Source organism: Phacochoerus africanus, chromosome 10, assembly GCF_016906955.1.
Source record: "Phacochoerus africanus isolate WHEZ1 chromosome 10, ROS_Pafr_v1, whole genome shotgun sequence".
Classification (NCBI taxonomy): Eukaryota; Metazoa; Chordata; class Mammalia; order Artiodactyla; family Suidae; genus Phacochoerus; species Phacochoerus africanus.
The window spans coordinates 75553397-75578253 of NC_062553.1; the positions used below are offsets into that span (position 1 = coordinate 75553397).

The 24857-nt window shown below is 47.9% G+C and overlaps 1 protein-coding gene across 4 annotated transcripts in view; it reads right to left on the reverse strand.

The window, feature by feature from the left end:
* TMEM131L (transmembrane 131 like) overlaps positions 1 to 23056 on the reverse strand; it is a 181588-nt gene extending 158532 nt beyond the window's left edge. For 2 of the 4 annotated variants that reach the window (XM_047798811.1, XM_047798810.1), the window contains exons 1-3: positions 22879 to 23053; positions 22147 to 22217; positions 12239 to 12282 (exon numbers count right to left, since the gene is read on the reverse strand). In XM_047798811.1, coding sequence (XP_047654767.1) covers positions 12239 to 12282; positions 22147 to 22217; positions 22879 to 23002 — 239 coding nt within the window. In that variant the 5' untranslated portion in view covers positions 23003 to 23053. Of the gene's footprint in view, positions 1 to 12238; positions 12283 to 22146; positions 22218 to 22878 lie in introns of all 4 variants that reach the window. The other 2 variants (XM_047798812.1, XM_047798813.1) reach the window with 2 other exon arrangements.
* Positions 23057 to 24857: the final 1801 nt, after the last annotated feature.

Consider the following 24857-nt stretch of genomic DNA (forward strand, 5'->3'; position numbering starts at 1 on the left):
AAGACAAGGCATGTGAAAGTCCTCGAACCCATCAAGTATAAATGCGATGACTTAAATCCCACTCTGAATGGGTTAACCGGATGACACTGCCTGATTTTCAGAGATAAAGATTAATCATGATCCCAGACAAATTACTTCACACCAAAAATCCGTAACACGGACAGGTGCTATACCTCTGGACGGGAACACGGCTGCAGTATAATCCAAACGGGACTTCGCCTATTATCAATAATTTAACAGCAGCTAAAGGCACCAGCATTCACTGGGTGGCACAGTGAAAGTCACGATTGTGCACGAGGCCGGCCACCAGTGTGAATGAGCTACTGTGCGCATTTTCACAAAGGTCCACGCGGGAGGCCACACACAGGGTCTCGGCTTTTCGAGAAGGTAATCGCTGGGAATGACCACCAAATGCAACAGTGGGCTCTTTTGGATGGGCATCCACAGGTGGCAGATCCTACTGGAGAAGTTTAGTTTTCACCTAACAGCCACGTGTCATTTAGAGCCACGTTTACTTGCATACACTGGGTAGAAACATTGGGACTTGGAGTGAAGGCAACAGCAGGTGTGGCGCTAAGCCCACGCCTCTCAGACTGGGACAGGTGCCTATGTCATAGAGATGATGCTTGGAGGTAAAAACGGCCATCTTCCCGAAACACAGCTTTTATTAAAAGATTCCCGAGGGAAAAAAAATAAATAGGACTAACCAGGTAGGACACTGTAAATCAACTCTTAATTAAAAATAGGAGTTCCCGCTGTGGCACAACAGGGTCAGCGGCATCTCGGGAGCACTGGGATGCAGGTTCGATCCCCAGCCCGGCACAGAGGGTTAAGGATCCAGCGTTGCCACAGCTGCAGCTTAGGTCGTTCCAACTGTGGCTCAGATCTGATCCCTGACCCGGGAACTCCGTACGCCACAGAGCAGTCAAAAAAGAAACGAAATGAAAAACAAACTAAACAGAAAAAGGACTAACCAGCGAGTCATTTTGAAGTGACTGAAAATGCTCAGCAAATGTAAAATGTTTTTCAATTTCAAAGAACTCTCAGGCCCACAGCAGACTTTTCAAAACTACAACCCCCCCCAACAAAAAAACTACATCCCCACTACTTTGGAGGAAAACATCAAGAAAAGCTACAATAAGCAAACAGGACTTTTTCTTGCATCCTTCGTAAATTAGATGCAATGGCAAACCCTAAAGAAATGGTTCCAAAACACTTTACTGAGCGTATCTGTGAAATGCTGTCCAAACTACCACAGTAATTACTGATAAAGCGGCAGTGTTCTTTTGTTACATTTATTGTTGGGGAGGGATCGCTATTACTCAAGGGTCCTATTCCGTATGTGGGAGACTCTAACAACAAACTAATAATTTGATGACAATTCATTTAAAGCTAGAGTAACAAGCTCCCAGGAGACCCCATTATCTCATTATTGGTGTTCCTAGACGGAGAATACCGCCTTGGGAAATTATATTTCTCCTTGGAACCTTCAAACCCCAGGCTCTGCCACCTTCTTAAGCAATCAGAAGCCTGGTGTCACAACATATCTAACACCTTGACAGAACTAGCCAATCCTGCTGCCAGTACACTGGGCTCCAGCTGGAGTACCTAATCATTCCACCCAATGCACGACGCTCCCTGTGTGAAAGAACCCCCCCCACCACCAAAAGGTCGGCTCACTTCTTAAGACACCAGTTGGGCTCCCAGGGCCAAAACACCCAAATCTCTCTCTTGCTCTCAGCAGTACCTTCACTCTTATCCAAAATAAGCTTCTCCCAGAGTTCCCGCCTGTCGTGGCTCAGTGGTTAACAAATCTAACCAACATCTATGACGATGCAGATTCAATCCGGGGCCTCGCTCAGAGGGTCAAGGATCCAGCGATGCTGTGGGCTGTGATGTGGGCTGCAGACACAGCTCAGATCCTGTGTTGCTGTGGCTGTGGTGTAGGCCAGGAGCTACAGCTCTGATCTGACCCCTAGCCTGGGAACCTCCATATGCCATGGGTGCGGCCCTAAAATGCAATAATAATAATAATAATAATAAGCTGCTCCTAGTCTTTTACCTACTTTTTAGCCACTTGGTAATTTCCGGGGGCAAGTCGTCCTGGGCTGGCAAATCTGCCTCACTCTTTCTTCACAATGCCCACCTGCCTGAATGGGGTCCGCAGTTACTTCACTGTGAAAAACTGTGACAGGCAGTAGGAGAGGTTCAGCCAGGCCACCAAGTGGCACGAGGAAGGACACCAGCTGACAGGGGACTTCCTGTGTTGAGGTAAGCCACTTCTCCTGAAGGTTCTGGAACTGGACGGTCACATATTCAAGCTCTCCACACTTCAATTTCACTTTTTTGTGTCAAGTAACAAAGTGCTTTGCCTGTTTTTGTTCTAAACAAACCGTTCGAAACATACCTGGAATCATGAAAGCTGGTTCATATACCCTTTTCCATAAAGACACAAATTAGCACAAGCCCAATCACTCCAGAGTGTGTGTGTGTGTGTGTGTGTGTGTGTGTGTGTGTATATACCCAGGGAATTCCCATTGTGACTCAGTGGGTTACAAACTCTACTAGCATCCATGAGGACACAGGTTCGATCCACAGCCTCTCTCAGTGAGTTAAGGATCCGGTAGGTCACAGACGTGGCTTGGATCCCACGTTGCTGTGGCTGTAGCACAGGCTGGCAGCCACAGCTCTGATTCGACCCCCAGCCCAGCAACTCCCAGGTGCCATAGGTGAGGTCTTAAAGAGAAAAAAATACACATATCCAGGAGAAATAAAAAATTCAATTCTGGAGTTCCCGTCATGGCGCAGTGGTTAACGAATCCGACTAGGAACCATGAGGTTGCAGGTTCGGTCCCTGCCCTTGCTCAGTGGGTTGATGATCCGGCGTTGCCGTGAGCTGTGGTGTAGGTTGCAGACGCGGCTCGGATCCCGCGTTGCTGTGGCTCTGGCGTAGGCCGGTGGCTACAGCTCTGATTGGACCCTTAGCCTGGGAACCTCCATATGCCGCGGGAGCGGCCCAAGAAATAGCAAAAAGACCAAAAAAAAAAAAAAATTCAATTCTATTATAGTATTTTTCTAATTGATTTCAGTTGAAAGCTAAATTACTATATAAATCAGTGTCAAAAGCTTTATTTAAAATTTCACAACCTTAAAAATAATCAAAAAGGATTGTGTGGCTTAACGAATTTAATATATACCAAGAACCCTATTTAAGAGCTTGTATTCTAAGGATAACGTCTACATTATGAGCTTATTACAGTCAAAATAAATTCACTTCACTGTCACAGCCATGAAGACCATTCACTCTGAATGCGTTCACTGTGCACCCCTGGGAGCCACAAGAACCTACAGAAGGTGCCAGGGACACAGAGACAGAGCGAATAAGCCATTCTCTTCAAAAACACACCAACTGCAATCACCCAGTTTAAAAAACCACAACCCCTAATACTAATACAAGTACTGCGGCTTCAAGGGCAAATACGGTTTGTGTGCTTGGATAGGAAGAATAAATGAAGCATGACAAGCAATCAACTTTAAAAGACTTACATTTAAGGGGGGGGGGGCAGTGTGCCTTCATTTAGCAGCTTTGCCCCTAGGTGTCAGGTATCAGGCTAGGTGCTGAGGGGTCAGCTGACGGAGACTCAGACGGGAAGGTGGGCATCCCGACAAAGGCCTTTTTTAAACAGAGGGGTAAGGGCCCTGGGCGGGCGGAGGAACTGCCACAGTGGATGCAGATGGGGGCAGGCAGGTGAGGGGTTCTCTAGCCATGAGAAGGGTGTCTCCGAAAAGAGAGGGAGAGAGAGAGGCAGTGTGCGTGAGGGGAAGCAAGAAGCAGGGGGAGGAAGGCTGGAGAGGTGAGCAGGAGCTACCACATGAAAGGCCTACTGTGCCATGCTCAGGGGTGCCCTGAGGTAAGGGGTCCACAAGAGGCTGTTTGAAAAGGGCATGACAAGCAAGGATGCACATGTTTTATATCCATCACTTGGGCAAGAACGTGGAAAACAGGTTGGGGTGGCTGCAAAAACCGAGGCAGGAGACCACAGGAAAAGATGCAGCCAGGCCTGGCGACCCACTGACAGGACTATGCAAGGAAGCGAGGGGACATGCTGATTTCTGCAGGAGAAGGCGGGGCTCTGCCAGAGGAGAGGGCGGGGGGCGGGGCTATGGCAGAGGCGGGCCTTGGAGGCGGGGCTGTGCCAGAGCAGCAGGTGGTGGAGGCGGGAATCTGCCCTGAGAGCAGCTTGTGGGAGGGGCTACGCCAGAGGAGCAGCCGCTGGAGAGGTGGGGGAGGGTGGAGGATGGCCGAGGGGACTGGGCCCTGGAGCTCCGGTGGGGGACACACTGACTGAGCAACACCCAAAAGCAGAGATCTCTGGGCAACTGCACAGGTGAGACCCCCGGGCAGGAGGTACCACTGAGTTCAAGTTCCTTCTCTACAAAAACCCGAGAGAGCAGGCTCCATCACCCAGGCAAATGACCAGCCAGAAGAGAGGAGCATCTAGAGGGAGCCCAGGGGAGGCCTGCTCAGATTAAAAATGCACGATCCCATCTATCACCAGGTAAGGAACTTCAGGGGTGTGCTAAAAACACAGCTCTCGATATCTGAAGGCAAACAAAGAAAAGTGGCAAGTAGCTCTGTTCCCCGTGGGGACTCTCAGATCCCTTCACTGCCAAAAGGAAGTTTCCCTGAAGATTAAGTCGTCTTTGTCTGCAATTACATTTTTCAGTATGTTGCTGAAAGGTTAATGAGATTACCTTCATGTTCTGACTCTTAGGATCGCCCACTAACTGATGTAACCAGTTTCAGGAGAACACATGTTGCTGCTGCTGCTACCAATCAGATAAAAATACATCAAAAAAAAAAAAAAAAACAAAACAACCTTTCACAGACACCAACTAGCCAGTTAGTATTTACGATTTTCACATAACCATTTCAAAAGCTGAACATATATATATATATGTTGCCAACTCTTGAACTTTTCACATGTTAACAGATATAACCCCAAAAAGGTTTATTGGAGATGTGTCCAGAGGGCACTCAATTCTAGGAAAAAGGCAGCGAGCTCTCCATTGCTCTGCTCACGGAATCCCTCCTCGCCACCTTTCCCTTTCTCGGGGGAGGAACAGATTACTGCTGACATTGGAGAATACCCAGGAGAAAAATGGGGATGGAGAGGAGAGATGGGAGAAAGTTTTTCAAACACTGCTTTTCTGGCTTTCAACCAAGCACAATTACATAGCATTCACAGAAGATGAGGTCAAGATAAACAAAACCTTCAATGAGGCCAATTACCCGAAAAGCTTGCCCAAACTCAGAGATCACCAGCAAGCAGCTCTAGAACCCTGCCCCCCGGGACCAAGAGCAGCCCGGCCAGCACCCTGCCTCAGGCAGTCGGGGGTGAAGCAAAGAGTGCCCTTCGCTGTCTAGAATCTCTCCAGTGACAGATGGCAGTGCCACCTACACTCTTCCTGGGACGTACTGAGACCGTTTTATGGTCACATCTGTTTCTCGAGTCCCACTTTAGTAGCTGCTCTTGTCTATGGTTTCTCTCAGAAACAGAGCTTTCATTTTGTGGAATTCACAGTTCATCTTCATGCCATTAAAATCAGCTTAGCAGGGTCATAATTAAGGTGAAGACCACAAAAATGGTAGAAAACTTTATAAGGAGATATGAAAAACTTAACAAACAGGGTGAAGAAGAAATGGCACTGGAGTTCCCCCGATGGCACAGGGGGTCAAGAACCCAACTGCAGTGGCTCAGATCACTATGGAGGTGCGGGTTTGATCCCAGGCTCAGTGCACAGGGTTGTGGCACAGGTCACGGCTGCAGCTCAGAGTCAATCCCTGACCTGAGAACTTCCACATGCCACAAGCGCAGCCACACACAAAAATAATAATAATAAATGGCACTAAAATAGCAGGGCAGGCCTAGAACTGGATTACAACCCAAGTATAAAATAAACATCCATGACATAAATACGTGACTAAATAAATCAATAACTGGGAAAAAACAGACACATCTCCCATGCAGAAGAAATCGAAATGATTTATGTAGGTGGAGTTTAACCCCACTTACTGACTTGCCTCCAAAGAGTGTAGTATGGAAAGAGATAAGAAAAGAAGACATTTCCAGTGGAGAGAGCCGACGAACAGTCCCTCAGCCAGGTGGTCAAGGTCAACCTCAAAGTCGTAAGTCATGCTGACAGCAGAGACCCCTGACATGAGGAGAATGGCAACTTGTAACTGTGGTCTTCCTCCCCCACACCCATAACCTCGGTCTAATCATAAGGAAAAACCTCAGACAAGCTTGAATCCAAGGATGAACAACGCCTCAAAACTGCCACAGTTTCAAAAACAAAGGAAGTCTGACAAACTGTCAGAACCAAGAGGATCCTGAGAGCTGACAACTAAAAACAACGAGGTACCCTGGAGAGGATGCTGGGACAGAGAACACCGGGGGAAAACCAGGGACATCTGATTCATGTGTAGAGCTTTAGTTCATGGGAAGGCACCCAGGTTGGTTTCTCAGCTGCGACAAATGCACCACAAGAACACAGCTGTTAACACTGGGGTCCGGTGCATGAGGAGTCTATGGGGCACTCTCTGTACCATCTTGACAGCTTTTCCATAAAATCTAAACCTATTCTAAACGAGAAAGTTTAATTTAAAAGGAGCAAGAGGAGTTCCCATCGTGGTGCAATGGTTAACGAATCCGAAACCATGAGGTTGCGGGTTCGGTCCCTGCCCTTGCTCAGTGGGTTAACGATCCGGCATTGCCGTGAGCTGTGGTGTAGGTCGCAGAGGAGGCTCAGATCCCGAGTTGCTGTGGCTCTGGCGTAGGCCGGTGGCTACAGCTCCGATTGGACCCCTAGCCTGGGAACCTCCATATGCCGAGGGAGCGGCCCAAGAAATAGCAACAACAACAACAACAAAAAAGACAAAAGACAAAAAAAAAAACAACTCTGTAAAAAAATAAAATAAAATAAAATAAAATAAAATAAAAGGAGCAAGAGATTATATAAGCTTTGAAGGTATTAAAATCTTTTTAAAAATCCCAACGGCACAGCAGAAGGTAAATGAATCCTCGGTACCGAGGTGATGAAGTGACCCATCACAGGGACCATCAGACTTAGGATTCATGGAGAGAACACCAGAATCTACGGGTCCAGAAAACAGACACAGAGAAGGTTTTCTAGTTGCAGCCTCTGTGTCATGATCTTGCCTTTATACATAAGGAAGAAAAATCTCAACAGCAACAAAAAACACTGAAAGTAACCAAGAGGCTTGGAAGTCTAGTTAAAAGGAAAGCAACTAGGGATAAAATAACAGCAAAACACTAGAATATTTGATACTGAGAAGGTTAAAATATATAAATCGGAGTTGACTAAACTGAATCATGATGGAGTTTTAACATCAATACAGTAGCTGGTAATTAGCACTTTTTTTTTTTTTTTGGTCTTTTTAGGGCCGCACCCACAGCATACAGAAGTTCCCAGACTAGGGGTCCAATTGGAGCTGTAGCCACTGGCCTACGCCACAGCCAAAGCCACGTCAGATCGAGCCACGTCCACCACCTACACCACAGCTCACGGCAACGCCGGATCCTTAACCCCTAGAGCGAGGCCAAGGATCAAACTTGCGTCTTCATGGATACCAGTCAGGTTCGTTTCCGCTGAGCCATGATGGGAACTCCCCAGCATTATTTTAATGAAATAAATTGAAATAGAAAAGTTCTGTAGAGATGGATGCTGGGATGGTTGCACAATATGAATGCACTTAATGCTACCAAACCATACACTGAAAAATGGCTGAAATGGTCATTGAAATGTATACTTTGCCACAATCAAAAAGAAAGGAAACAGAAAGAGAGTACACCACAGGAGGCAACGGTAAGCACTGTTTTATAAATAATCAAATAAGCACGTGTACACATTCATACATCCACATATATTGCACTGGGCACTAAGTAATCACGATATAAAATGTGTTTTTTTCTTTCTTTCTTTTTTTTTTTTTTTTTTTGCCTTTTAGGGCTGCACCCGAAGCATATGGAAGTTTCCAGACTAGGGGTCGAATCTGAGCTACAGCTGCCAGCCTCTATCACAGCCAAAGCAACAAAGGATCCGAGCCACACCTGCAACCTAGACCCCAGCGGACGGCAATGCCGGATCCTTAACCCACTAAGCAGGGCCAGGGATCAAACATGCATCCCCATGGATCCTAGGCGGATGCATAACACACCGAACCACAATAGGAACCCCCCAAAACATGTCTTTTACTGTGAGACACTGGCAAAACATTTTAGGCCACTGACTTGATCTGTGTCAAAAGAGCACCAAGGATAAAATCCACTTCATAACTTGAAAGGTGACAGCAAATCGGTGAAAAGAAACTAGTTCTCCTTGATGAGAAAGACGAGAACTGGGGCTCTGAAAGGGGAAAACCAATGCAAAGGCCCAGCAACAAGACCCTTGGAGATGCAGCCAGGCCTGCCTCCCAGACACTCCCCTCGGTACCCAGCTGCCACCTCCCCGGGCCTGTCCCATCATGTCTGAGCGTCCTATAAGACGACCGAGCAGAGATCCTGGCTGCCCTCCCCTTGGAGCCTTCCCATCACGGTTATCGTCTCCCCAGACGCTCAAGCCAAATCCGAGAAGCCCTCCACGGTTTCGTCTTCTCTCACCCTCCACACCTGACCTAACAAAAATGCATCTCATCTATTTTCCACGTCCCTCTGTCTCTACGACCGCCAGCCCAGCCAGAACCACTGGCAGCTTCCCTTGCTCCCAGACCCTCAGACAGGGCTGGAGCAAACTTCAAACTTCTCTGCCCTGGATATGCAAGTAATCCTAACATTTCAAATGTTATACTATGAATTTAAATGTTTGCAGAAGCGGGCCATTTCTGGCATATTATAAATGTTGGCATTTTTAATAAAACACTCTTTAAAATATATTCAGGAGTTCCCGTCGTGGCGCAGTGGTTAATGAATCTGACTAGGAACCATGAGGTTGCGGGTTCGCTCCCTGCCCTTGCTCAGTGGGTTAACGATCCGGCGTTGCCATGAGCAGATGTGGCTCGGATCCTGCGTTGCTGTGGCTCTGGCGTAGGCCGGTGGCTACAGCTCCGATTGGACCCCTAGCCTGGGAACCTCCATATGCCGCGGGAGCGGCCCAAGAAATAGCAAAAAGACAAAAAATAAAATAAAATAAAATAAAATATATTCAAAGGAATCTAAATACTACTGCATCATCAACCATATTTTTATTTTTTTATTTTTTTTATTTTTATTTTTATTTGTCTTTTTGCTATTTCTTTGGGCCGCTTCTGCGGCATATGGAGGTTCCCAGGCTAGGGGTCCAATCGGAGCTGTAGCCACCGGCCTACGCCAGAGCCACAGCAACACAGGATCCGAACCGCGTCTGCGACCTACACCACAGCTCACGGCAACGCTGGATCGTTAACCCACTGAGCAAGGGCAGGGACCGAACCCGCAACCTCATGGTTCCTAGTCGGGTTTGTTAACCACTGCGCCACGACGGGAACTCCATCAACCATATTTTTAAAAATACACAGGTAGGAGTTCCTGCTGTGGTGCAAACGCGATCTGCAGCATCTCCGCAGCGCCAGGACAGAGGTTCAATCCCCGGTCCAGCACAGTGGATTAAAGAATCTGCTCTGTCATAGCTGCGGTGTAGGTCGAAACTGGAGCCTGGCCCAGGAACTTGATATGCTACCAGGTGACCAAAAAAATATGGATATATACATACACACACACAAACACGCACATGCAGGCTTTCTTGAATTGCTGGATATTCTCTCAAAGAATTTTAACTTAATACAGCTTTATGTACAAAGCTTTTTCAAGAAAACTATGGGTATAAATTGAGATTTCTGGGTTTTTTTTCTTAATTTCCTGTGACCATAGGGTCTAAGTAATAATTTTTTCATTGGAATTATCATTATAATTATTATTAGCACACAAGTGATCAAACCAACAAATTTACAAACTCTGATAGGTAGGTAACTAATCTTAAGAGTTCAAATTGTATTGAAAAGTGCATCCTAACATAACACTGTAAAGCAACTATACTCCAATAAAATAAAAAGAAAAAAGGTTAAAAGAAAAAAGAAAAATGCATCCCTTACTGGCGCTGCCGCAGCTGTGGTGCAAGCTACAACTGCAGTGCAGCTTTGATCCCTGGCTCAGGAATTTCCACATGCCTCAGGTGCAACCAAAGAAAAAGAAAAAAGAAAGAAAACTGCATCCTTTAACGAGATGGATACAACTGTCTCTTTCCCCCTAATTGGGTCATATGAATATTACTGCTAGAGTAAGATGGGCCTGATCAGCATCAATTTAACCTTATTTTTCTTGTCCTTTTTTTTTTTAATATAAGCATTGAAAAAGCTTGTTCAGGAGTTCCCATTGTGGCTCAGCAGTAACTGATCCTCTGAACCTGACCACTATCCATCCATGAGGATATGGGTCCAATCCTGGCCTCACTCAGTGGGTTAAGGATCCAGTGTTGCCGTGAGCTGTGGTGTAGGTTGCAGACGCAGCTCCGATCTGGTGTTGCTATGGCTGTGGTGTAGGCAGGTGGCTGTAGCTCCAATTCGACCTCTAGCCTGGGAACTTCATATGCCAAAGGTGTGGCCCTAAAAAGACAAAAATCTAAAAAAAAAAGCTTGTTCACATGAATAGAGGTGAAAGGAAGGAGCTTTGTGATAGCACTGTCCCTGTAGGCTCTAAACTCCCTCAGCATTTGGCCAAAAAACACTCTATCATTCAAAAGCTTTTGATGGTCTAACAACTGCCAACTTGATTGGGTCCTCCTTCAATCTTACAGAAAGTCAAGATTTGAAAACTCCCAGAATTACAAAAGCACTTGTCATCCAGTCAGAGTTAAGACACTTTCTCAAACTGGCCCCATGCCCAAGATGAAGCACACAGCAGGTTCGGCACCTGGTAAGAGGTATGCCTCTCTCAGAGTCAAAACAGAGATGGAAAAGGATCTATCATAACCTCAGAGAGATCAGTTTTAGGAGAAGATATGAAGGCTGGGGATCTAGAAGCTGATTCCGCTGAAGGTTACCTTCATACCCAGGTACCTTCAAGTATCTCCAAGGGACCAGATTTCCCAGCAACGAACCAAGACCACCCAGAGACCAAAGTATTCTCTTAAAAATGTAATTTATGTCTTTGGATTTGCTAGCCCCTGATTAAAATCTTTTAACCACTCATCCCACACTTTTTTTGGCCTCGCCCAAGGTAGGCAGAAGTTCCCCAGGGCCAGGGATCAAACCCAACCTAAGCTGTTGCAGTGACAACACTGGATCCTTAACCCACTGAGCCACCAGGGAACTCCATGCCACATTTTAAAAGAATAAAATTAAATCCAACCTCCTCACTCTGGCCTCTAAGGTCCTACACCTCATCTCACTCTCCTACAAAACCCCTCCGGCCTTCTCCGCGTTCCTGGATCGCAGCCAAAGCTTCCCACCTGAGGGCCTCTGCACCTGCTATTCCCTCTGTTCACCACCCAGCTGCTCCCACACACATCCTCCAGACCTCAGCTCCAATGTCACCTCAGACCACCCGACCAAGCTGTCTACCTCACTGTTCTCTACCACAGCAATCTAATTCTCCTCAAAAAAAAAAAAATTTTTTTTTTTGCTTTTTTTGGGGGGGCCGCACCTGCAGTATATGGAAGTTTCCAAGCTAGAGGCTGAGTGGGAGCTGCAGCTGCCGGCCTATGCTACAGCCACAGCCAGGCTGGATCCTTAACTCACTGAGCTGGGCCAGGGATCGAACCCGCATTCTCGTGGATACTACTCAGCTTCGTTACCACTGAGCCGCAACAGGTACTCCAGAAGTCTAATTCTTGACAGTTCTTACCAGCATAACTGTTTTGTTTGCAGCGATGGCTGACGTCCCTACTACACGCACACAGGTCTTGTTCAATGTTTTATGTCCAGCACCCAGGACAGTGCCTGATGCTCAACACAGGCTTTTAAACCAGGAGGATGCAAGTAGCCAGATGGGAGGGGGGTTGTTTTAACAACTTTCTGGGCAACCTTACTTTAAAACAGTCATTAAATAGATTCCCCCAAATGCCCAAGAGAAAGGTACATCACAGATAATATTAAATACATAAACGCAGACAAATCCCCAGACTGCAGAGGGCATTCAAAGGGGGCAGAAAAACTCAGCACGCCCATTTTTTTTTTCCTTACCTTTGTTCTTGAGAATGCTCCTCCATGTCCTCTTCAGAATCACCCTATTGAGAAAGAATATGCTTTAACAGTTGTTTCAAAGAAACCCAAAATCTCCCCCCTGAAAACAAAACATAAGCAGTCCTTTAGATCACGCAGGGGTGATGAACTTGCCTAAATCAGTGCCTGGCATACAGCAGGCATTCGGTAACTAGTTATCCAGAAAAAGAATGGCACTGGAATGGCTCCTCTAAAGGCCTGAACTTGCCAAGGGATCCTTTAGAAATTCACGGTAAGTATCTATCTTCTTACCTATTTAACATGGCAACCAAAACATCATCTCAAAATGGGCTTGTCATCCTTCCTCTCTCCAAAAACCTTTTTTGATGTTGCAGTTTAATCACTCAAGATGAAGCTTAATAAGTAAAAGCCCCCTCCTACAAAAAGGGTTCTCTTTAGCTCAGAATCCCCTAAATGAACACCTGATAGCGTTTGACTTTCGCGTTAAAAGGCTGATCACGTTCGTTATAAACGGCATAAACATCTCAGTCAAAACCGCTTCTGAAATCTTCTCTGAGACCTACCGTGCCAAAACCTGACCAGAAGTCACACACCGAGAGGGTTAAAAACAAAAGGCACTTGCAACAGAGACAGAGTTCAATGCTCCGCTGGTGTCTGCCCGGCAGCTGTGCTCATGGTGTAGACCATCCGCTGCTGAAGCTGGCACTGCCGGCAGCAGGAATACTGCCCACCCTCAGCTCGCCCCAGCCCCAGGCTATCCTGGTAGCACTGCTGGGGTGCCCACTGCCTCCTGGGCCCAGGCCCTGCTGAACTACAGCCCTCTGAATGTCAACCCCCACTTGGAACTGTCAGACCCAACTCCCTCCCTCCAGCCCCACCTCTCACGGGTGGAGATAGTCGAAAAAATGGCTCTCTTCCCAGGAGAGCCAAGGCTGGGGCCGTTTTGGTCAGCACAGCACCCCGCCGTGACCAGCCCAGGCAGGGACTCCACGGCCCGTGTAGGAGTGACCTCACTGCTGCAGCCCTACAGTCAAACACCTCCAGGATAGACGCACTGGAGGTCCCCAGAGCAATCAGGACCAACACTCGACTTCTCAGTGTCCAGGGTCCCTGCCGAGGGCCTCCTTCTGGCGGGGACCCTGTCACGTTCCTTGACCCCCGGGCAAGCCTTAGGGCCATCTTACACTTCACCTCCAAGCATGAAGACCTACCCACTATTGGAAACACAGTTCAGACCTGCCCTTCTCCTCCATCCCTCTGGCCAGCAGCAAATCAGCCCAAGCCATGAGCTATGCCCCAGGCCTGCGCTCCCATCACGGAGGGGCTTTTCATTCCCTTTAAGACCGATGCCCTCCTAGGACGTGGAGAAAGGGGAGCCCTCATACACTTGCTGGGAATGTAAACTGGGGCAGCCACAGTGGAAAACAGTGTGGGGTTTCTCAAAAGATTCAAAACAGGTGTTCTCTTGTGGCGCAGCAGGTTAAGGATCCGGCATTGTCACTGCAGCAACCTGGGTCACTGCTGTGGTGCAGGTTGGCTCCCTGGCCCAGGAACTTCCACATGCTGTGGGTACAGCCAAAAATACAAACGACAACCCAAAAAAAAGAACCTTAAAAATAGAACTACCATATGACCCAGCAATTCCACTCCTGGGCACATACCCAGAAAAAATGAAAACATTAATTTGAAAAGAACCATGCATCCAGAGCAGCTCTATTTACAATAGCCACCAACGGATGAATGGATACAGAAAATGTGGTACAGGAGTTCCCACTGTGGCTCCGTGGGTTGGACACAGTGTCCACAAGGATGAAGGTTCGATCCCTGGCCTCGCTCAATGAGTTGAGGATCTGGCATTGCCACAAGCTGCAGCATGGGGCACAGATGTGGCTCAGATCTGGTGTTGGCCACGGCTGTGGCTAGGCCAGCAGCTGCAGCTCCAATTCAACCCCTAGTCTGGGAACTTCCATATGCCTCGGGTGCGGCCTTAAAAAAAAAAAACACATATATACATATATAGTATGTCAATTATACCTCAGTTAAAAAAAAAAAAAAAAAGACCACTGCAAAAGCAATCTTCCTCAACAACATCATTCCCACCCCAGGGAGGGACCCAGCAGTCAAGGTCACTGTGCTAAGCATACACACACACACACAAAACAGACTATTACTTGACTATAAAAAGGAATAAAACTTTGCCAACTGCAACAACATGGATGGACTTGGAAGTTGGTGAACTAAATCAGACAAAGACAAATACTGTATGATATGGCTTATATGCAGAATCTAAAAAATAAAACAAACTAGTGAATATAACAAAAAAGAAGCAGACGCACCAATACAGAGAATAACTAGCAGTTACCAGCGGTGAGGGGCAAAATGGGGTCGGGGACTAAGAGATACAAACTACCACAAATACAATAAAGACTCTGGAAGGATATGTTGTACAGCACCAGGAATACACCCAATATTTTATAATAACTGTAAATGGAGTATAACCTTTAAAAATTGTGAATCACTATCTGGTACACCTGAAATATATAATATTGTAAATCAATTATATCTCAATTTAAAAAAAAGAAAGAAAAAAAAAAAGACTGCTGCCTTCAACCCCATCAAAAACAATCTTCCTCAACATCATCGTTCCCACTCGCATGGGAGGGACCCAGCAGTCAAGGTCATGGCGCTCATCTCTGCTCAAGGACCTACCTTGGCTCCACAGGCCAAGCTCCTGCACCTGGAATGGAGTTACCTGAGCTTGACACAACGGAGTTACCTGACCTTGACACACCTAGCCCATTCTCTAAAACCACACTGCAGCAGGTGCTCTGGCTCCCATTCAAGACATCTGAAACACACACACACACACACACACACACACACCTCCCCCCCCCCCCCCCCCCCCCCGAGTGAAGCTCTAGGCTGATGCAGGTCTTTAAGCAGCCCCTCCCTCTCCCTCCCAAACAAGCTGCTTCTCCTCTCCTCTTGGCTCCTGCATTTCAGCACCTGGATCCAGCCTTATCTCCCAAACACCACCAAGCTTTCAAAGGGCAGGGACCATACCCTGTAATCTCTCCCCACTCCCTCTTGGCAGTGCCTCAGGGCCCTTGCACCAGCTACTCTAATTCTCTTGCTACTTTGGGGGGTTGGCTCAAACGTAACTCAGGCCTTCTCAAAGAGACCCAAATTCACTTCTTAAATTAAAACTGCCAACTCCCAGCACCAGCATCTTCCCCCAGTCTGCCACCATACAGCACTGATACCCTTCTGACAACTTAGTTTATTCTATTTCTTATTTTCTATATGCCTCTATTAAACTTCAAGTTCCGCAAGGGCAGTGGTTTTCTTTTTCTGTTCCCCGCGTATCACCAGCACCTAAAACAGTGGCCACAGTACACATTCTATAAATGTCTGCAGGGCTAAGTACCATCTAGCTGTTTCTTAAATACTAGTGGACATTGCATCACACCTGTCGAATGCCCCTCAGCAAAAAGACAAAAGATGGAGTTTCTACTGTGGCTCAGTGGTAACAAAGCAGACTAGTATACATGAGGATGCGGGTTTGATCCCTGGCCTCACTGAGTGGGTTAAAGACCCAGCACTGCCATAAGCTGTGGTGTAGGTCACAGGCATGGCTCAGATCCAGCATTGCTGGATCCTGTGGCGTAGGCCAGCAGCTACAGCTCCAATTCAACCCCTAGCCTGGGAACTTCCATATGCCATGGGTGTGGCCCTTAAAAAGAGAGAGAGAGAAATAAAAGAGAACAAAAACTGGTGAGGACCTGGAGAAAAGGGAAACCCTGTACACTGTTGGTGGCACTGCAAGCTGGTGCAGCCAGTATGGAAAACAGTACGGAGGCTCCACAAAAAATTAAACATAGAACTACCCTATGATCTAGCAAGTTCCACTTCTGGGTGTTTATCCGAAGAAAACTAAAATACTAATTTGAAAAGATACATACACTCCTATTGCAGCATTATTTACAACAGCTGACACACAGAAGCAATGCATGTTCACTGAGAGATGGATAGAGATGATATAGTACATAATGGAATACTATTCAGCCATAAAAAAGAATGAAATCTTGCCACTTGTGACAACATGAATGGACCTTGAGGGCATCATGCTAAGTGAAATAAGTCACATAGAGAAAGATGAATGCCAATGATCTCACTTATATGTGGAATCTTTTTTGGGGGTGGGCACACCTGAGGTTAATGGAAGTTCCCAGGGTAGGGGCCAAATTGGAGCTGCAGCTGCTGGCCTACACCACAGCTGCAGCAAAGCCAGATCAGAGCCACACCTGTGACCTACACCACAGCTCACAGCAACACCAGATCCTTAACCCACTGATCGAAGTCAGGGGTCGAACCTGTGTCCTCAAGGATACTAGTTGGGTTCATTACCACTGAGCAACAACAGGAATTCCTATCTTAGGGAAAAAAAAAAAAAAAAAACCCACTAAGCTCACAGAGACAGAGAACAGACTGGTGGCTGCCAGAGGCAGGGGATGTGGGGAGGGTGAAATGGATGAAAGGTGTCAAAAGGTACAAACTTCCATTTATAAAATAAGTTCCCGGGATGTTATGTATTATACAGTGACTATAGGTCACAATACGGTACTGCACATTTGAAAGTTGATAAGGAGTAAATCTTAAAAGTTCTCATCACAAGAAAAAAAATTTTGAGAACTCCGGTATGGTTGTGGGTGTTAGTGAGACTTATTTGCACTATCTCCAAATACAGAATCCTTACCTTGTACACCTGAAATGCATATACCCTTCTATGTCAATTATACTGCAATAAAATGTCCTTTTGATAAAAAAAATTTTGCTAAATAACCAGTAGATGTAATAACTATTTTTCAAAACTTCATGAAGCAAGTTTTTCTAATTCAAAACCAAACATGAACTTATTTCTCCCAGAGACAGGAATTTCTCACAATACTACTTTCGCACCAGAGCAAAGGGGCCAAAAGCTTGGACGCTGGAGCCAAATGTCTCCTGGGTGCAAACACCACCCCTGTCACGTTCTTATCACCTTCAGCAAGTTACTTACCAACAGCGTGGCTCAGTTTCCTCATCTGCAATCAGCTCAAAACACTTCATACTCTGCAGTGTATTAACATGAGTTAATATCCATAAAGTGCTTAAACGAAGCCAGTGGGATTCAACCCAGGCTGGTTGTTATTTCTCTATGTTAACAGTGGAAATCAACATCCAAATGTTGAACGAATTTCAATCTCTTGTCAATGAAATAGTCAATATGGACAGTAAACATTGGAATGAGTCACTCCAATTACCTATCTTACAGATAATCAAAGTCTGACTTCACGAGATGGCTCTGCAAAATTTAAAAGAAAAAGAGTGGAAGCTGATTCAACCAAAAATAAATCTCTAGGACAAAAAAAAAAAAGATTTCCAAATACTAGTCAATGCTCCCCTGACAGGAGCGAGAGGCTATTACGTAACGTGCTACCTGAGATGCTCTGCCATTTCCTGTTTCACTTTCTCCCAATTTCTGTTATCCACACGCTCAGGCTTAAGGGGGCAAGATAAACAAGCGTGGGACTTTTAAAGGCAGCAGCTTTCGTTCTTTTTTTAAGTTTTTATTATAGTTGATTTAAGGTGTTCTGTCAGTTTCTGCTGGACAGCAAAGTGACCCGGCCACACACAGGCATACATTCTTTTTCTCGTTTTATCCTCCCTCGGGCTCCATCACAAGGGACCAGATATAGTTCCCTGGGCTAGACAGCAGGATCTCCTTGCTTAGCCACTCCAAAGGCCACAGTTTGCAGGCAGCAGCTTTCTTATTCCTCACTGTCCTGCATGGGCCCACCTGGGCCAGGGCCAGGCCAGCTCTTTCCAAGAGGAACAAAGAAGGTTGGGAAGGTGCAGAGCTCCCGCCATCCCATTCCAGACCAACACGCTTCTGGCTCGGGGGACAGCTGCCCCTCCTCGGCACCAATGTGCCAGTCCCAGACCCATGCAGGGACCTGAGGAGTGAGGCTCCACACCCCAGCAAGGCCCAAAGAGATGAAATGAACACGTTCTAGACTGCCTTGCTAGCGCCCACAACTGATACCAAAAATGCGCTTCAGAAACAGTCACAGGAACTCAATGCCTGAGACGTTCCACCTGCCAGCTTCAGGCGTGACCGAGCTCCTAAAGAGGGAACCGGACAGGACACTGCCCGCTGCCTCCCCTCCTCTAAGACGAACCCCCTGAAATGCCTCCTGTATGCACAATATCGTGGCCAAAACAGGGCTCCCAGGCATAGATGTCCAGGCTCCGTTAGGTCCACAAGGCACACGCAAGACAAAGAAAAAATCCAGACTCCCGAGGTACTCAAGAAGAGAAATGGTGAGGTGACAGTGCCGCTGCCATGCAAGGGACAAGAAGGGCTGGTCCTGGACCAACGGCAGGGCCACAGCATTCATGCTTTTGTTCAATGGACGCCTGGTGAGCCTGCCTGGTCAAGGTGCAGGCTGGAGCGAGCATCCCCGAGGCCTAAAGGGCCAGAGCAGATCAAGTGCATCACAGGGAAGCTGGGAAGGTTCTGACCTAGAAGGTGGCGTGAGAAGGTACACAGGCAGCATCTTGCACATACACCAGCACTTCTTAACAATAAGCTGAGGAAAACATATGTTTCTATAATACCGCTGTTTCGGATTCGTGGGGTGAAACAGAGTCAGAGGAGAGGAAAATTCTGTCAATCTCAGAATAATACCCCATGGGGTTTTTTTTCTTCCTTCTTCTCATCACCAGAGACAGAGTTTTCTGTTCCTAGACCAACCCATTTTACAAAAGACTATATAATACAAAGACACAAATAACATAACTTATCTGCGCTACTGTTGGGCACATAATACTACTGAGTTAACTGCACAGGGTCAGTCCCTTCAAAGCAGGCAAGCTGTTCTATGCTCTCCAATGACCAAATCCAGGGGTCCGAGGAGGTAATTCCAAAAGAATAGGTAACATGTATTGAACGTGAACTTGCTTACTAAGTTCAAGGCATTTAATCCTCATAAAACCCTCTGAGATGGGCACCACTATTGGCCCCATTTTGCAGATGAAGAAATTGAGGACAGAGAGGTGGAAAGGGAGGGAGCCAAGAGTCAAATCCTGGAAGGATTTAGAAGCCTGGCACTTTAGAACCACCCAATTGTATCTGGTTTTACTAGTGATGCATTATTTGACTTCTTGATCACTTAAGGGACCCAATAGGAAAAAAAAAAAAAAAAAGACCCAATCTACAGAAAACATTTGAAAAATGAATAACTGTATAAATAATTAGTGTTGGCAAATTTTTTTTCTTTTTTGGCCACCCTGAGGGCCTATGGAGTTCCTAGGCCGGGAATCAGATCCAAGCTGCAGTTGTGACCTATGCCACAGCTACAGCAACACTGGATCTTGAACCCACGGCGCAGGGCCAGGGATCGAACCTGCATCCCAGAGCTTCAGAAACACAGAGATCCCACTGTGCCACAACGGGAACTCCCATGCCACATCTTCTTCTGATGCTCCTCCTTCACCTACCATTGACAAATCTTAGCTTCTGAAGCCATCTTTAAGTCTTCCTGAAAGGAACCCAACTTACAATCCAATGAAGCAGAAAACCAGGAGTTCACTTGTGGCTCAGTGGGTTAAGGATCTGGTGTTGCTACTGCTGTAGCTGTGGTTACAGGTGTGGTACAGGTTCGATCCCTGGCCCGGGAACTTCCACATGCCATGGGCATGGCCAAAAAAAAGAAAACCCTCAAATTGAAATGCACCTATAAACATTCTCTTTTCAACAGGCTCTCTGACACACATGCAGTAACTCTGTCTGAAAAAATGCAAAATACTTTGAAAAGAATTCCCTAAAAAAAAAAAAAACCTCTTTAGAACGCTCTGCAGTTTGCCCTCACGCATATACAGAAGTAGCTTAGACAGATAAATACAGACAGACCCATATACATCCTCACGTACCCCATCCAGGCACACACAGGGTAAAACAGTCTCTAAAAAACACACATATAGGTAGTGATGGAGTATTTAGAAAATTATTTTGAATATCAGTTTCACTTTCATTATAGTTTTGGTTAAAACTGCTTAGCTATAAATGCATCAGAGTACTCCAGAGAAAGTTTCTAAATTCTAACTTTTTTTTTTACCAAAATGAACCATTATAAACAAAACCAGAAATTAAGAATTACATAAAATAACCTTGGAACCTATAAATAAAGTCATTAATTCTATCAGAGGCTTTGACATTTCCATCTCTGAGCACAATGACAAAAGTTTCAACTACTGCTGCAACAAATGAAAGTCTATAATTTCCTTTCCTTTCCATCTGGGTTGGCTTCCAACACTAAGGGGTAAGAGGTAGAGGCCACGACTGGGTGATAATGCAAATATGTATAGACAGACACCAGAGCTTCTCTACAGGGGCACATCTGCTCCCCAGGGACATTTAGCAATGTCTAGAGACATTTTTAGATGGCATGGGGAAGGGGGTGGCACAGGAAGTGCCCCTGACATCTACTGGGTGAGGCAGAGATGCTCTAACTGTTTGACATCCTACAGTCTCCAGGACCGCCCCCCACAATAAAATCTCTGCTGAAAACTCAGGTATACACACATACGACTATACTGTATTTTTTAAAAGTATGCCAAATGTTAAGTGTTGTTCTCTCAGCAAGAACTGAAGGATTTCTATTTTGCTCTTTTCTCCTGTTTTTGTTCTTTAACAACACACACCTGCTCTTTACAATCAGGGAGAAAATGCATTTAGGAATAAACTTTTAAGAGAAGGACAGACTACCTGCTGCCCATCCCAACAGGGCTTTTTCTCCAAGGCCAGGTCTCCTTCAGCCTGCTGGGTCTAAGGAAATTTTTCCTCTAAAAATCACCTCTCCACCTTGACACTGTTATTCATTAGCCCCGGTTAAAATGAATATTCCAAATATCTCAAAAGCAGCACTCCAAATGCTTCGCATTGGAGGGAGAACACTGAAATCTAAAACTGCACCGCCTCCCAGGGAAGTTATAGTTAGACATCCTGTTTTCTAAACAGCCACATGAGATAACATAGAATTAAGTGCTGCCACCAATGCGAGAAGTAACCAACATCTTAAAAGTTACGGGACACAAGCTGGGACCGTTCCCTTACAATACAAACCACTCCCCCTCATGCATTTGGGGTCACTGAAAAAGTCAACAATATCATATTTGAACGTGCACATCTTCCTCCTAAAAGTTCATCCTTAAACACAAAAGCTCTAGAGCACTCTATTGCAGCGGTAAACCCTGGAGAATGCCAGAATCCCAACAAACTGTTAGTAATGATTTTCCCACATGCAATCATTAGATCACATAAGGGGGAAAACTCGAAACCTGAAATTCAAGTTCTTAACAAGAGGGAGTATTCTAAAACGAATTAAAGGCACTTGGAAAAAGCCCAGGACTACAACCCTTTAAAGTCACATCTTCATCCCACAGCTACCGAACGCCCAAGGCAAAGAGCACGCACTAACATTTCTGAGACAAATATTCCATATTCCTGGTCCTCGGGCACAACAGAACGGCGCACGGAGAGATCCCGGGCTCGGGGCCCTCGCCCACCTCGGACCTAAGGCGGCGGAGGGGCCCGCCCTTCCCTTCGCACCGCCGCGGCTGGAAGCGGCCCTGCTGAGGTGGCCTCGGCTCCCACCTCCTGAACTTGGGGCCGGCGTGACTCACGCCCTGTCACATGGCGCAGGAGGAGGCTGGGCCGGCCACCGTTGCCAGGTGTTCGGGCTCGGCCCGACAGTTTATTTGCCTAGCAAAGTGGCCCGAGCGCCGGTGCCGCTGGGGGGGGCCGGCGGCCCCCGGGCCTCTCCTCCCTCGCTCCCCCGAGCCGCCCTGTCACCTGGCGTCCTCACCTGAGTGGGCAGCAGGAGTTCCCCTTCCTCTGCCTGCCACAGCTCCACCACGTTCGGCAAGGGCTCGATCGCTGCACCAACACCAAAAAACACACCGCGTTTTTAAGGCACGGAAAAGAAACGCTTCCTGTTTCCCGATCGTCCACCCCTGCACCCGCCGCACCCAAACAAGCCTCCCTTCCCCTCCAGAAGCGGAGGCCACCCGAGGAGCAGCACACAATGGAGCGGGTGCAAGCCGGCGGCCCCTTGGACGGAGAGGCTAGGACGTGCGGGGTCGGGGGCTCTGGAGCCAGGGGAAGCCACCCCGGGGGACCCCCGCACTCCGGCAGAAGCTGGGGCTGGCGTGCGGGACGTCGCCCGGGCGGTCAGGCTTGGGGAACAAAGCTGCAGGAAGCCGGGCCGCGGCTGGGCCCCGGCGCGCGCCACACAAAGCGGGGACTGCGCCCGGGGCACCCGGGGCCCGCGCACAAAGGCTCCGGGGCGCGCGCGGCTAGCGGTCCGCGCCGCGGTCCGGGAGCCCCGCGACTTCCCGGCTTCCAGGAGGCGGGGGCGGGGGGGCGCGGGAGAGGACGCCGCGGTGAGCAAAAGGTACCGGCCCGGAATTGCAACCGCTTTCCTGCCTCCTTTGCCGTCCCTCCCCTCGCCCTCGTAACAGACTTCAGCAGTTCCCCCAAAAGAAAGAGGAGGGGGGCGGGGTGGAGAGGGAAGCCAGCGGAGCGGCGCAAGGCTGACCTTGTCCCTGAGCCCCTCCCGGGCGACAGCAGGGCAGGAGGACCTGGAAGACGCCCAGCAGGAGATTCACGGCCGCGGCGGTGCGGCAGTAGCAGCCGGGCTGCGGGCGTCGGAGCCCCGCCATGCTGCTGCTCGCGCTCCTCTCGGCTGCTCGCCGCGCTCGCCGCTCGCTCGCTGGCGCCGGGGCCGCCTCGCCCCGGGCCCGCCCCCGCGCCGCCCGCCCCGCGCCGCCCCCTCGCCCCGCCCCCTCGCCCCGCCCCGCGCAGCCCCGCGCCGTGCCGTGCAGCCGCCGTCGCGGCAGCAACAGCTGCGGCCCAGCCTCTCCGGCGCGCTGCTCCTCCGCGCGTGTGCGCCATAGATAGGGAGGGACGGAACGCGGCGGGGCGCGGGGAACGTGGACAATGCGAACGCCGCGGCTGCTGCCCCGCCCGGCGAGGAGCACATGGCTGCGGGCCCGCCCCGCAGCGTCCGAAGACCGCCCCCCTGCCCCGAGACTGTGACTGGGGCTCTGCGAGCTGGCGGAAGGGGCTCCCCGGCCACTATTGCCCAGAACTTTGTGGTGGTTTCCGCTTTGTTTGCGCACACGGGCAGCGAGCGGGTTATTGCCCACGGGGATGGAGCGGCGGGAGGTGGTGGGAGTGAGGAGTCGCCCAGCGAGAGGCCCTAGACAGGATATTAGTGGAAATAATACAGTGGTTGTCAGGAAAGGCGAGTGCAGCCACATGGCTACTGCCAGTTCTGCAGCGAGGATATCCGGTGGCTGCAAGGTCTGTAATTTAGAATAAAAAGAGCTCTCCCAAGACCCGAAAGGCTGACCTCAGCGCCGCGTGGCGGTGGTGCGCTCGGCACCCTCCGTGGACACTGTCCAGTTTGTGACAGGTGGGGAAGCCTCTTCCGAGGAAGTTTGTAGCTTAAAAGGCCCTGCATCTACTTCCCTTCGGATTCCTGTTGCAGAATTTAGCCAGCTTCTGAAACCTGGTTAAGGTAGAGGACTTGGCCAGTTGCCTGTCTGTAACATTAACAGGGTACTATAGGTGATACTTGGAAATGTGTTTTCTAACCCTTTTTTTTTGTTTGTTTGTTTGATCCGTGTAACCAAAAAGTACATCGAAGGTCTGAGATCTCTTTTAAGTTAATTTCATGCCTTTGCCAGCGGTATCACGAGCAAGGGTTTATTCAGGAATCTCTCTGCACAACCTGAAAGTATTGGCAATCTTAAGATATCTTTAGTTAACTTGCTGCTTCCAGAGGAGCTTGTATGGAATTCAGAGAATATGAACAGTGTAGAAAAAGAAGGGAAGGGACCAGAGCACACCTGTCTGCTTACATTGATCCTCTATTTAATTGCTTCTGGTGCCTTCCAGTCTAGACAATGGAAAAGCCTTGGTCCAATAGCAGGACGGATGCAAAGAAGGACTAAATCAATGGTGAATTCTCCCTCCCTCTCAAGAACATAATACAGTGTTATGAACCCGGTCTCACACTGTCTGGGTATAACACTAAACAAGGCTAAATAGCCTAATTGCTTGGCTGAAACTTCAGTTTAAGCTTGTAAATATCCAACTCCAACACCTCCAGTATTCTCTTTGTCCCTTGCCTTTTTTCTGTGTTGCCTGCCAGCATCTACCTTTCCTTAGTAAGGATCTCCATTCTCATTCCACTACAGCCCTTTTTTTTCTCATTTCACTGTTGTAGGTGTGCATTTGCCCCTTGGGCTTTGAAGGTTCTACTCTGTTAACAGGGCCTTCTATGACAAAGATACTTCCACAGCCCACTAAGGTAGTAACCATGCCTTCCAAGTTTGTTTTTACATGAAAGTTCTTTTATTGGAAAGTTCTCTCATTAGCCTATTTATTTCCAATATATATTCTTTTCTCATCTTTTTTTTTAGGGCCGCACCCATGGCATATGGAGGTTCCCAGGCTAGGGGTCAAATTGCAGCTGCAGCCGCCAGCCTACTCCACAGCCACAGCAACACG